The 14,422-nt window shown below is 50.1% G+C and overlaps 1 protein-coding gene across 8 annotated transcripts in view; it reads left to right on the top strand.

Annotated features, from left to right (window-relative positions):
* Positions 1-12,591, top strand: part of LOC149311494 (inosine-5'-monophosphate dehydrogenase 1-like) — a 66,869-nt gene extending 54,278 nt beyond the window's left edge. For 6 of the 8 annotated variants that reach the window (XM_089527296.1, XM_089527297.1, XM_089527295.1 and 3 more), the window contains 3 exons: positions 525-608; positions 6,262-6,278; positions 11,449-12,591. In XM_089527296.1, the coding sequence (XP_089383422.1) occupies positions 525-608; positions 6,262-6,278; positions 11,449-11,573 (226 nt within the window). In that variant the 3' untranslated portion in view covers positions 11,574-12,591. The remainder of the gene's footprint in view (positions 1-524; positions 609-6,261; positions 6,279-11,448) is intronic. The other 2 variants (XM_089527302.1, XM_089527303.1) reach the window with 2 other exon arrangements.
* Positions 12,592-14,422: the final 1,831 nt, after the last annotated feature.

The raw sequence follows: 14,422 nt of genomic DNA, 5'->3' as shown, positions 1-14,422 counted from the left end.
AAAATCTGCATAAAAGAGACTTGGCGCAGAAAAGGCGCGGGTGGCGGTACGCGCCGGAGGAGGAGGAGGAGGCATAATGGGGCTAATTGGCGAATCTCGTTTGCATCTGTAGCTCAGAGTATTTCCGGTCCTTTCTTTTCTCCCCAAAATGGCATTTTAATCCTAATGTCTGTGTTCCTGGATTCTTTGGACTCTTGCATCTTTTCATTAATCCGTGAATGGCTGGGGCTTCTTCTGTTCTCTTCCCATTTTGGAGAAGGCTTCCATCGCCCAAAACAAGGGTCCAGTGATTATGTATTCCATTTGTATACCGCCTTTCCCCTGGAGGGACCCAAGGCGGCTCATAGACCAAACATTTACCATTTCAGAAAAATTCAAAACAATAAAGAACATCTATACACAGTATAAAACCCATAAAAATAGACAAAAGGGCTCAGAGAAAGGGAGCAGGGGGCTCTCGGAGTTTGTGGGGCTGCCAAGGAAGAGCCCCCCTCCGAGCCCCTCTTGGGATTTTCTCTTGCCAGGTCCATGATGTATTTGGGGGAACTGAAGTTCGAGAAGCGGACGATGTCGGCCCAGATCGAGGGGGGTGTCCACGGTCTCCACTCGTAAGTGGCCCCCCAGGGCTCCTGCACCCCAAATACCTCCCTTTCCTTCCTTGCTGCTTCCCAGGCCCCCCTGCCCCCCTGATGCCCCCCACCTGGACCTCCCTGCCCCAAAGCCCCGTTCCTGGCACACTCTGGCCACCTCCTGCCCCTCCACTGTCCGTCCGGGGGAGAAAGTCCACTTGGCAGCCCTGAGAGTAGCAGAAGTGGTCTCCAATTGCATGGGGGTGGGCTTTGAGGAGGGCAGTGCCCTCTCCTCCAACCCCTCACATTTTGTTTGCCCTGCCCTTTGTTTGTGAGAAGAAGTGGAGGGGGGAGACTGGGAGCATTGCTCATGCGCAAAGAAGAGGAAAGTAACAGCAGTGATACTCTTGTCCTGGGTTCGAGTGCTGCAAGCCCTGTGACAGACACTTGCTTTCCCCCCTTGTATAAGTATAGCCTGCCAGTTACAAGTGATAGGCTATGCAGGAGGCAGAAAGGGAGGTGGGTGGTGAGAAGCCCCCTTAGTTTTGCTCCTTAGACCCATATAGGGGAGGCATGCATGCCGCTGCAATAGCAAGAGGGTCCTAAAATTGCCATTTAATGTCCTGACCACCCTCCTTTGGTGGAGGGCCTCCAGGAGTGGCCTTCAATTTCTAGTTTCGGGCTCAGCAGGATTGTGGTTCCCATGAGCTGGAAGGCATTTCCTTGGGTCTGATGGTCAGATTAGGGCCCTGGGAGGCTCAGCCATGGAGACCCCTGAGTGACTGGGCAGTGAGTGACCCTCTCAGCCTTAGAGGGAGGCCAAGACAATAGTATTGAGAAATACTGATTTGTTGCTCTTGTTGTGTGCCTTCAAGTCGTTCCCAGCTTATGGTGACCCAAAGGCAGCCCTATGATGGGATTGTCTTAGAAAGATTTGTTCAGATTGGTCATTTGCCATGGTCTTCCCCTGAGGCTGAGAGAGTGTGACTTGCCCAGTGTCACCCAGTGGGTTTCCATGGCTGAACGAGGAATCGAACCCTAGTCTTCAGAGTCATAGTCCAACACTCAAACCACTACACCTTGCTGGTTATAATATCTATTATAGTATCCAGGTTAGAGTGCTACCATTTGGTTTGGAATGAAGGTGAGAAAGGAGGCAGATCTGGAATGAATGAAAGCCACACTGAAGTCCAGCAGCAGCAAAACCCACTTTTGCAGATTATATGGAAAACCCTGGCTGGTCCAGAGACAGAGAGGGCTGTGGGGCTGGCCGCTCACCCGCCCGCTCTTGCCCGCAATACATGGGCGCTGGTGGGCTTCTCTGGTGATGCTGGGGTGACTGCCAGCCCCCGGTCAGTGGGTGCGGAGAAGAGCAATTGGGGGAACTGGACAAAGGCTTGGCCTCCCCTGGCCATGAGGACTTAGAATGGGTGAGGATTAGAAGCACCTTATGGGGGGCTAGATGTTTGTGTGTGACTCCCAAATAGGAGAAGGAAAAAGGTATAGACTTGCTTGAGAGCGGATTTGACCACAAGAAATACTACTAGTTGTAGACCAGAACGGGGAAAGTGCAGGCAGTGGGCCAGATGCACCCCTTCCAGGCCATTTTGGGGGCCTAAGGCCACCCAACGCTAGTGGAAAATAACGTTTTACATCCAAACACACAGACATATATATGCAAGAGCCGTTGTGGTGTGAGCGTTGGACTACTACCTTGGTCCGCTGTGGAAACCCATTAGGTGACCTTAAGTGAGTCACACACTCTTAGCCCCAAAAAACCTCAATCAGTTTGCCTTAAGGTCACCATAAGTCAGAAATGACTTGAAGGCTCAGAGGAACAGCAACAACACATATACATATATGTATGCATATGGATTACTAACAACGATGCCCTTTGGCCTAGGTTCAAGGGGGTCAGTTTTTCCCTGTTTTGGGGGAGAGTCGTGGACCCAGGAGACCTTTTTTATTTTCAATCAGGAATCAACCAGAGGTTTGTGAAACTGGCCATGAAGGCCCCCAAATGTGGCCAAATTGCCCCGTGGTCCCTGTGGGGTGCTGGGGATTTTTATTAATTTTAAGCAGATTTCTGTTTATTAAAAGGGTCTTAAAATTCTGGGAGGGGGGCACGATGGAAGGGATTCAGCCTCACCTTTAGGCCTTTTTTAGAGATGGGACTTGACTGGCTGGATGCTTTGGGGGTGTCCAGAGTGGCATTTGGGGGCAGGAGGTCGGGGGCACCTCACCGAGGGCCTTTTGCGGGGGGCTTCTGGCACCCTTGGGCCTGGCTTTAGGGTTTAGAAGGTGTGAGGAATGGCATATTTGTAAAGTGGAGAAGCAGAGCCTTGCAACGCTTGCCTTCATCCTTTGGGACTAGTCCCTGCGAAGCAATGAGCGAAGCAATAATAATAGAAATATAAAATGCGTAAGCAGCCGCTTGGGGGAACCTCAGAAGCCAAAGATCCCCCAAAGAGACCTTTTGGGGGGGGTGGTACTTGACTGCTCTGCCCCATTGTTTCTTCCTCCCTTGGCATTCTCTCTCCCCCTTGGATCTGCCCCACGGCTCACCATCCTCCTCCTCTCCTTCGTGTCCCACAAACCTTGCTAACAATTCTGTAGAAATCCTGGTAGAATAAAATCAACATGCTTAACTTCTATTTTATCCCCTGAGCTCAGTGCAGAATTCTCATTGGAGCTAAGCATTAAACAGTTGGAAATGCTGAGTCCAAAGGGCTGGTGGCTACACAGCTGATGCAAAGTCTCAGAGGACCTTATGGTTCAGCACTTACTTTACTTTAGTAAAAACAAGCCTAAAATCCCAAACAGAGTTCAGCAATGTCCAAGTCAGGTAAGGGCACCCACGGTCAACAAACACAGTCCAGGTCAAGCAAAGAGATCAGGAACATGATGGAGAGCTAGGTAGGTCAGATATTCTCGGACAACTCCTGGAGGGCAGGATTGGGAGTTTATAGATCAGCAGCTCAAGGCATTTCTTGCTCTATTGGTGTCTGCTTCCCATAAATCCTCTGAGGCCCCTCAAGCTCTCCTTTGGTTGTCTCCACTCAACAAAGGTACTTAGGGGTGGTAGTCTCCTGCGTCTGAATGGGCAGCAGGACCCTCTGCCAGACCTGGCACTACACTCTGGTCTCTCTCTGAGACATTTGGCTCTAGAACCTCCTCCTGGTCCAGTTCAGCAGCAGGTCCCATCATCCACTGTGGAAGCAGGGCATGACAGTACATCTGATGGCCTCTGGAGCCCAGGACTACCATCCCTGGATGGCTAATGGTGGGGAAACTGCGGAAATGAGTCCCAGGATTGTGACCCGAAAGCGTGGCCGGTTCTTCCAGCGCTCCACTTGCAGAGCCTGGGTCTCCTGAGCTGTTTGCATTCATGGGAGATGTCCCTCAGATACATAAGCATGTTTTTGAAGGACTTTAGATGCAAGCGACGTAGAACCATTTGTCGCTGATGTGACCTGCAGAAATGCACCATGCGCCAAAGGAAATGGTTCATTCCAACTAGAGTGAGAAAAGTAGCAGAAACTGGGGAGCATCCAGTGGAATCCATAGGAAGCACAAGGAGAAACATCTCAAGATGTTCAGAAGATGGTGGATTTGTTAGTAGAAAATCCCAGTGCATTTTGGTCTGTATACGCAGAAGGCCTTCAGAGGGATGCTTAGAAGTTAATTTCAAACATTTATGAAGTACACAGAAGATGATCATGATCATCATCATGATCATCATCTCATATCCCAATATAGGGACTCATTGGCAAACAGCAGCAATCCAATTTGAAAACAGTACAAAAACATTAAGGTGTATAAATATAAAATCTGAAAAACAATTATACCATTTAAAAAGTTAAAACAAGTTATGGATTATCATGTACTGTATTAAAAACCCTATACAGACCTTAGCATCTGAATCACGCAGCATGTAAAGCCCAGGCCTTTTCAGTCTGAGAGCCAAAACATGTTGGCCATTTCTGCTACTAAGACAACCATCTTTTGGCAAACTGGAATAGACCCATTGACTTGTTAAATCAGCAGTTGTGCTCAGCCCCACTGATTCTGTGGGTTCTGAGGTAGGTTTATTGTAATATTTATCTCCAGATTTTTACCTGGATCTTGTTTTAATCTTGCTGTGAGTTGCTTTGAGTCCACTGTCAGGAGAAAGTTGGGATATGAATTAAATAGATAAATTAAATAGGGCCTAGCCGAGGCTCACATCAGCCCCCTAAGTCAGCATAGCCAAGGGTCAGGGATGCTGGGAGCTGCAGTCCAAAGACAACAGGGCTGCATCCACACTGGAGAAATAACCCAGTTTGGCACCGCTTTTCAGCATCCTGGCTCAAGGCTATGGAATTCTGGGAGTTGGAGTATGTTGTGCTCTGGGCCCCACAACATACTCCAACTTCCAGAATTCCATAGCCTTGAGCCAGGAAGACTTAAAAGCGGTGCCACACTGGGTTATTTCTCCAGGGTCCCAGTGGTGGCAAAGTGGCTGCTGGGAGTTGCAATGCAGCAGCAGCTGGAGTAGCAGCTTGCAGTTCTGATGCTGCAGGTGCAGATATTGCAAAGGCTCCAGTTAGGTTTGACTTAAGACAATAAAACAAGAGTCTGTGTGAGGCTAAAGCGTCCAGTCCTGGCGCCTGATGGTCAGTTAAGAGGGTGCTTTTTCGTTCCTGGGAGGAAATGTATGTTTCTTCAATTTGTATTTTGCACCCAGTAGTTGGTAGCTGCCCTCCTTTGACCAGGGACTTAAATCTAAGGCGCTTTGTGTGTATGTAAGAAGTAGGTTGTCGGCTTGTGCTGCAGTTTGGGGGACAGGTGCAGTCCAGGGGTGCAGCTATGGAGGGGCAAAATGAGAGCATTCTCCCCAAAAGAAAAATTTTCTCCCCACAAAGAAATTTCCCTCCAGTCCCCAAATTTATAGCATTGCAGAGAGCGAGGCATGAAACTAGTTGGCACCCAGAAAAGTCTTCCCTTTGCTGTGACCAATTCTTCCCTTGGTCACTTTGCCTGAATGCCTCCATTGACCATGGTCAATAATCTCTCAGCTTCAAGGGAAGGCAATGGCAAACCTACTCTGAACAAATCATGTCAAAAATAGGTTCTTGGATAGGTTTCAGATTCACTGTAAGTCGGAAACAACTTGGAGGCAAAACAACACTCAAACTCAGCCCTTAGTTGCAGTTTTTCCCAAATTCTGGCCTTCCAGGCGTTTTGGACTTCAGCTCCTAGAAGCTTCGGCCATTTTGCCCAGTGGTCTGGGATTCTGGGATGTCCAAAACCCCTAGAAGGCCAGAGTCTGGGAATGACTGCCTGGAAGTCTGAAATTATTGCAATGCTGGGAATGTGGGGGCAATGCCTTCCTTCTTCTCCTCTATCCCCACCTTTGCCATATCTGCAGCCCTGGCATTAGCACTGGCACACATCTCTTCCCTGGAGCTTGGTAGAGCTATGGCTTGCTTGGTAGTGAGCTGCCCAGTTGCACCAGTAGGTGCTTGGTGGTGGTGGTGGGCGCTGGAGGGCCATGCCAGTCTTAGGAAGGCCGCAGTGATGGTGGTAGGGGTTTCCGGTTGGGGGGCTTTTGGGCCGGGGGTTTGTGTCTCTTTCTCTCAGTCCTAGACAGGAACACATTGACCTTGTAACCTTCTCTCTCTCTCCTGCCCACGCCTTGGCCTTCCTGTAGCTTTACATTTCTGCCATGTAAGTAAATCGGGTCCACAGATCCGCCCCATCCCCCCCCCCCCCCACCATCCCCACTGCGTGCCTTGGATGTGGGTCAGTCTTGGCATCCTTTCCGTTGCCCTTTCTCCCCACACTTTCGGATGATGGGATTGTGGGTTGGAGGTAGTGCTGGGTTCCAGACGTGTCCCACTCACTCACCCTCCGGACCCCCCCCCCCCCCCACACACACACACCTCTGCTTTTGCAAGCTTCTCCCTGCTTCGCACCCACAACCCACCCTCCCAGCTGGCCTTGCTGTCTCCGGACGTCCAGGGTGGGTCTACAGGCGAGCAAATTGCAAGGAGGGATGCAAAATGGCTTCCTCCTCCTCTCCTTTGTTGCTTTGTTGGGCTGCGGAGGGGGACCCAGTTCCATGGGGTGTGATACAGAAGCCAAGCCAGTGCTGGACCTGATCCCTTCCTAAACTGGGCACTAGCAGAGCTCCTGGTGGATCAGTAGCTGTGGGAGCGGCAGGATGGATCTGCTGCCCCCAAACCAACAAACCCAATTGGTCCCAAGCCAGTCCTGATCTGGAGTGTTCTCTGGTCATCCTGGGAGGAGGAGGAGGAGGACGCGGTCCTTGGGAAGCCCCCCTGCCAGTGGCATCCCTAGGGCTGGGGTCACTCACGGTGGCCACGCATGCTGTCACCCCCCCCCCCCCGTCTTGACCTACTTCTCCCATTTCACACAAAATCCTTAGCGATGCTTTTCTTGCACTAATGTTACTCGAAATTCATAATTCCCATACAGAGCACTGAATGTAATCCTAACAAGTGCGACATAAACCAGCGGAATTAAAAATTATACCTTCAAATTACAATATCATACAATATAGAAAACCTATATCTATTTACATATACATAGTGAAGATTTGGTTAAAATGAAACGTTTTAATGTATCGTTTTAATGATGAATGTGTTTAATTGAAGTTTTAGGAGAGGGAGGGAATAATTGGGATATTGAGTATTGTATGCTTTCTTTTAATTGTAAGCCGCCTTGATTGTCTTTCTGACAGAGAGGAGGAGGAGGAGGAGGAGGGGAAAATAAAGCTTTTATTTTATTATATTATTTTTATTTTTAAAATAAAATTTTAAAAGAATATTTTTTTAAAATTCAAAAAAATTAAATTTGAAATTTTGAAATTTGAAATTTTAATTTTAAAATCTTTGGGGGGGGCTCCTTTCTTCTCCTACTGAGGTCCACCTGTATTTCTTAAGGCATTTCAAAGAGATACAGGCAAATGCCACAATGTTCCTGCCAAAATACAGGTATTTGAGTGTGTCCCCTGGTGTGGTCTGCACCCCCCTAGTGACCATTGTGTCCTGCCCAGTTCCATCCTCCTGAAGCCCCTTGACACAGCCACCTTCTCTGGGCAGTGAAATCCCACTCTTGCAAATGCTCCGCTGGCTCTGGTCCGTAAAGCCCTGGATGGTTGGGTCCAGGCTGGCAGGGCATCTCTCTCTATGGGTGTCTGTCCAGATCCTGAGATGCTCAAAGGAGAAGGAGGAGGAGGAGGACATTTGGGGGGAGACACGGCAGGACCCTCTCGGCGGCTGCCCCTGACCTTTGGGACTCCCTTCCACCGAGAGGTCAGAACGGCCCCCTTCCTGCTGACCTTCCATGGCCAGGCTAAGACCTTCAACAGGGAAGGACTTTGAAGGGGGAACCTGCGTTGTTTAAAAACAGCACTGTTTTTTAAACTGCATTTTATCATTTTTAAGTGTATGTTTTTAAATTGTCTTAATGTTGCTAATAGTTTGCACGGGGTTTTAAAGAATACCTCTGGCACGTTTTTACCTATACTCTCATCCCTCCATATTTGCAGCTTTCATATTTGTGGCTTTGATTATTCACGGATTTGATTTATGTTTTCTCTAGGAATATCTAGGTCCTCCAGTGCAACTCTATGGTCAACTTTAACTAAAGGTTGCACTGAAAGACTTAGAGATTCCTAGAGAGGACACTCTACTAGGCCTTTGTAGCTCCTCCAGCGCAGTTCTATGGTCAGTGTCTGTCGGACATTGACCACAGAGTTGCCCTGGAGGACCTAGAGATTCCTAGAGAGGACACTCTACTAGGCCTTTGTAGCTCCTCCAGCGCAGTTCTATGGTCAGTGTCTGTCGGACATTGACCACAGAGTTGCCCTGGAGGACCTAGAGATTCCTAGAGAGGACACTCTACTAGGCCTTTGTAGCTCCTCCAGCGCAGTTCTATGGTCAGTGTCTGTCGGACATTGACCACAGAGTTGCCCTGGAGGACCTAGAGATTCCTAGAGAGGACACTCTACTAGGCCTTTGTAGCTCCTCCAGCGCAGTTCTATGGTCAGTGTCTGTCGGACATTGACCACAGAGTTGCCCTGGAGGACCTAGAGATTCCTAGAGAGGACACTCTACTAGGCCTTTGTAGCTCCTCCAGCTCAGTTCTATGGTCAGTGTCTGTCGGACATTGACCACAGAGTTGCCCTGGAGGACCTAGAGATTCCTAGAGAGGACACTCTACTAGGCCTTTGTAGCTCCTCCAGCGCAGTTCTATGGTCAGTGTCTGTCGGACATTGACCACAGAGTTGCCCTGGAGGACCTAGAGATTCCTAGAGAGGACACTCTACTAGGCCTTTGTAGCTCCTCCAGCGCAGTTCTCAACGGAAGAGTTCTGTTTCCACTGCCTTTCTGAGTGGCTCCAGGGAGGTCATCAAGCGAACCTCCTCTGGGAGGCTGTTCCACAATCTCGGAGCCGCTGTAGTAAAGGCCCTTTGCAAGGTTGACACATAGTGAGTAGACGTTGTTTCCATTAAGTTCTTTCCTGATGTTCTGAGGGTGCGGGGCGGATTATGTAGGGAGCAGCGGTCCCATAAGTAACTCGGACCCGAGCCATATAGGGCTTTAAAGGTAATAACCAACACCTTGTATTGCGCCTGGAAGCGAATGGGAAGCCAATGAAGATCTTTCAAAATAGGTGTTATATGGTCAAACCTAGACGAACTGGTGACCAATCTGGCTGTTTGCAGATTTGCACAGTCACCTCTGAGACTAACTGTGCAAAAGAGTTTGCAGCATAACAAACTTGGTCATAGAGAAAGACCTTTGGTCCAGTTCATTCCATGCATCTGAGGAAGGAGACATAAGTCTGCTGAAGCTTATGCCCTGTTCTGTCCAAGCATCTGGGGAAGTAGACCAAGTCTATGGACACTATGAAAGCTTATGGCCAGTTCACACCATCCATCTGGGGAAGGAGACCAAGTCTATGGAAGCTTATGCCCAGTTTACTCCATGCATCTAAGGAAGGAGACCAAATGTACGAAAACATATGCCCGGTTCATGCCATGCATCTGAGGAAGGAGAGCTAAGTCTACAAAAGCTTCTGCCCTGTTCTGTCCCAAGTGTCTGAGGAAGGAGCCCATGTCTATGAAAACTTCTGCTGCAACTTCCTTTGCACAGTTAGTGCCAAAGGTGCTACAAGACCCCTTTGCAGACTGATATTCCAGACGAATACAGTGCAGTCTCTGAATTCCCCATCCTTGGCTGGGGTTTCACCTTTGCCCCTGCCTTGGGGCTTTCTCCCTCCGGGTCACCCCAGACCACAGTGTCCCCTCCCTGAGACCCCCACGCCACTTGCCCCCATCCCATCATCTGGAAGTCCACTGCTGCCCCCCATCTGAGTCCCAAACTGCCCCATTTTCCCTTGCCTCACCACCACCAACTGGCCTATTTTGTTCTCTGCTTCCGCACTGCAATCCTCTTCTGCCTTGTGTTCTCTGTTTGGAGCAGGACTTTTCCCATGTGATGACAATGAGCAATGGATAGAAATTTGGGTCTCTGTGTATGCATCTCTGTGTGTGTAGCAGTGGCAGAGCCAAATACCTCCATGCCTGGTCTGTTTGGGGTGGGGAGTAGATTAAGCATCCAGCAGAACCAGCAAAAGTGCAGAATTTGCAGAGTTGGGCTCCCTTTGGTAATGGGGTGCTCTTGAACCCACTCCCCCCAATACACACTGGGTAGTCCAGGAGGCCAGAGTGGCCGGAGCAGCCATGCTGGGGGCTCAAGAAGGCTGAGGTGCTTTCCCAGGTCTCTAGTTTTGCTTCGGGGACAAGCTCTCAGAAAGGGTGGCATGGGTTTTTTTTGGAGGGGGCGGCGGTGTTGTGGCCTGTTCTAAAGGTATGTACAAAGCATCATGTTGGTTCAGACTAGGGGGTTCCTGTGAAGTCCAATGTCCCCTGTTCCCACCGTGGCCCAAGAAGGTCTTTAAGCAGAAGCCATCTGTCACAGGGAGTGCTTTGATGGAGAGTTCCTGCATGGCAGAAGAAGGGGGTTAGACTGGATCAGGGTCCTTCTTGGGGTCTCTTCCAACTCTCTGGTTCTATGTGGAACCCCCTTGTCTCCTGCTCCATTGAAGCTGCCTATGCCTTTGATACTCAGAGCCATAGACCATACCCTGCAGCGTAGCCATAGGTGGTCCATGAATTTATCCAGCCCTTCTTTTAAGAGCCATTGTTAAATCTCATGGCAGTGTAGTCCACAGTTCGATGACTGCCAAGTATGGCACCTTCTGGCTGCTTTAGAATAACAGAGAAAGAAAGAAATGGGGGCAGAGGAGGAAATGTGGGGCAACCTTTAAAACAATTTGCTTTGTTGTTTTGGTGGATTTCACTCCACTCTTTTCAAATGCATTGGTGAAGTATTTGAAGTGTGTCTGAAGAAGTGATTTGGAATCCAGAAATGCTGGAATAAATGAGTCTTAAAGGTGGCACTGGATTCCTCCATGGGGCTCCTCTCCTTTGTCCACAGAGAGTGTCTTGCACAAGTATTCACACACATACTTCTGTACAAGTGAGTGCACACACTTCCCTCGACTTCTCCCAACTATTTTATTGGCAGTGTTACCACTTGATGCACATGAGAGACAAAGCACTGTGGTAGATGATGACAATGACATCATCATCATCATCATCATCATCATCATCATCATCATTATTATTATTATGGTTCAAAAGTGGGATGGGCACTTGCGAAGGTCAAGGGCAGGAAAGTCCTTCTGCAAAGCACTGTATCTTTTTGCAGACAGTTCCAGGTGTGCTCAGCTGCCCCACAGGTGCTGACCCCTGTTCTTTTCCCTGCCCCCATTTTCCCTGACCCCTTCCCCCCCCCCCCTGCAGTTACGAGAAGCGGCTGTACTGAGGAGGGCTTTCGGAGCGGCAGTGGCAGCAGCACTGGTCAGCGAACGGGTCCCACCATCCCCACCCCACTTGCTGCCACCAGTGGACACCGCCACTGCACCTGACTGACTGGCTCACCCTCCCTGGCCCCAGTGGATGATGGGTAGGGGCTGCCCGTGCGCATAAGACTGGCACTGTGGACCCCCAACTGGTGCTGCCTGGACACACCACACCTCTCCCACCATCTCTGGGGAGTTATACCTTTGGACTGCTGGACTCTCTTTGGCGAGATGGTGGTGGCTCTCGGGGGGTGAGTGGGGGGCACAGGGACCCCACCCTCTGACCTTTTTTTGGGCAGCTGGTCCTCCATTCTGAAGGTGGGAGGGGTGTTAGTAGTAGGCTTCTGGCACTGCAGATTCCCTGGGGGCCGCTGACCACTCTCTCGGCCCTCATCCTATTCTCCTGCTGACCGGCCTAGTGGACTTCTTGCCCCTGGGAATCCCCCTTCATAGTACTGAAGGCAGCTGGGGAGGAGGAGGCTGACCTCCCCGAAATGGCTGGAGGCCGACCTCCTCTGTCCTCCCCTTCTGACAAGGGGTCACCACTAGTTTCATTGTGGGCCCTTTCCTGGCAGAGACAGTCTTCCTCTCTCCATTTTGGCCAGCCTTGAGTGCTGCTTTTTAGCCGTGGGGGGGAAGGCCCTGATGCAAAAGTGGGCGCCTGAGAGAGTCTGTCTGTCTGTCCTTGCACTTCTGGGGTTCTTAACAAGGGGTCAGGCAGTGGACTGGCTATGGGGCACAGGGTCTCCCTGACTGGCCCAGAGACTTGGCCTATCCCACCCAGGTCAGATCCAGGCTGAGCCCAGTGCCTTTAGCCAATGGGCCCCAGGGTCCCTTCCTTCCCTTTTGCAGAAGTCATGGGCACAGCTGCTCTCCCCTAGAGAAGGGGTGGGGGGGTGGGAGGCGTGGGTCGGGGTCTCCCGCCTCCTGTGATGGATGGACGGTCAGGGCGCTTAGATGGCACAGTTGCATTCCCTATGCCCAGCAACACCCCACCTCCCTTTTGAAGGCTGTAGCTTTTGAGCATGTTAGGGTCCAATATTGTGTCTCTCCGTATATTAAATAATAAAAAAGCTACAGAGCATCCTTGGCAAGGCTCCAGTGACTAGTCCAGGGTTGCACCAGGCCTAGGATGGGGAAGCAAGGGGAGACAGCACCTTCTCCCCATCCCTTGCCACCCCCAACCCTGGGTTCTTGACCTTTCAATTCATAAATCAGACTTAGGTCGTCTGTTCTGTCGTGGGGTGCATTGGCAGAAGGGATGTGGGACGTTCTCCCACCCCACCATTTGCATCGAGACACTTTGTGCAACTTCAGGTGCCTCCTTCAGCGATTTGGGATGGAGGGCTCGACGGTTGTCTTGGTATAAAGGCACTCTTGCAATGCCCCTGCTGTGAATCTTGGCATGGAATGGGGGGCTTGGAGGGCTGATTTCAGGGTCAAGTTCCTTTGAAATGGGGGCCAGGCAGGAAGCCATGGGCAGGTCACTGTCTGTGTCTGATGCAAGAAGAAAACAAACAAGCTTCATTTATATACCGCTTCATACCGCCTAAGCAGTGTAAGCAGTTTACAACTGTAAACTAAGATGCATGCCTGAGTTCCCCAATGGACGCAGCTGGGCATTGCACAGAGGGTCCTTGACCAGCTCAAGAGTGCAAAAGCAGGACTGTGTCATGTGCTGCACATGGATGAATATTATGCATTATAATTTCAACAGCACCATTAATAGAGATGGCACGTGGTTGTGCATGTGGGGTGCATTCACACTCTCAGTTGAGACGCACAACTTTGCTATTCAGTGCAAGGGTTATGTAGCACAATTATACCCAACTCCACATAGAGAGGTTCATAGAATCCTAGAGCTGGAAAAAACCCCGAGGGACTATCCAGTCCAACTCCTCCTTCTTGCCAGGCAAGAAGACACCATCAAAGCATGATGTGCAAAGTCTGCATTAAGTTCAAGGTTGCAGAAGAGAAGTTGTCTGTGTGGGCCCCTTGTGCATACAGGGGCTGGTGGGGTTGTGCAACATTGCCAGTCAACATAAAGGCTGCGTAGTACAACCAGTACGTAGCCCCACATGCAGTAAGTCATGCTGTGCAACTCTGAGGTAGGCGTTTGCCCTCGGCTGTTGCCCAAAGAACTCGCATGTATTTCTGCACTGAATCATTTCCTGAAAATTTTTTGGGAAGGGCAAAAACTGGGAGAAAACAAACCCTGCACAAGTTTTGCCATTTGGTTATACTTTGCAGCTGGATTTTACTACCAGAAAACTAATTTTTCAGTTAGGAAATGAATACCTGTCATTCTTTCCACTCAGGAGGTCTGTGGACAAACCTGGACAGGGCAGAGGCCTTGTCCCGAGAGGTGAGGGCCCCCTTTGGTCAAGGCCTTGGAAAACTCCCTGACCTGTCGCTCCTTTCTCCACAGAAGGCTTAGGATCATAGAGTTGGAAGAGACCCCAAGGGCCCTGATCCTGTCCAGCCCCATTCTGCCATGCAGGAACTCACAATCAAAGCACCTCCGACAGATGGCTATCCGGCCTCTGTTTAAAGACCTCCAAAGACGGAGACCCCACCAATCTCCATTGAGGGATTGTGTTCCACTGTCAAACTGCCCTTACTCTCAGGAAGCTCCTCCTAATGTTGAGCTGGAATCTCTTTTCCTGAAGCTTGCATCCATTGCTCCAGGTCCTATTCTCTGGAGCAGCAGAAAACAAGCTTGCTCCCTCCTCAATGTGACTCTCTTCACTCTCACAGCTTAGTCTGCAGCTTTGGCCAACTCTCCAACTGCCTCCTGGGTCAGGCTGCCTTATAAAAGGGGACAAAGACACACAAACACACACACATATTGTGAAGCTGCCCCCAACCCATCTGCTGAAACCTTGCTGCTCTGCCGATAGGTTCTAACACCCAAG

Source organism: Sceloporus occidentalis, unplaced genomic scaffold, assembly GCF_023333645.1.
Source record: "Sceloporus occidentalis isolate IW3139 unplaced genomic scaffold, rSceOcc1.0.p SCAF_5, whole genome shotgun sequence".
Lineage (NCBI taxonomy): Eukaryota > Metazoa > Chordata > Lepidosauria > Squamata > Phrynosomatidae > Sceloporus > Sceloporus occidentalis.
The sequence above is the reverse complement of the archived record's forward strand: the minus strand, read 5'-3'. Positions and strand labels throughout refer to the sequence as shown.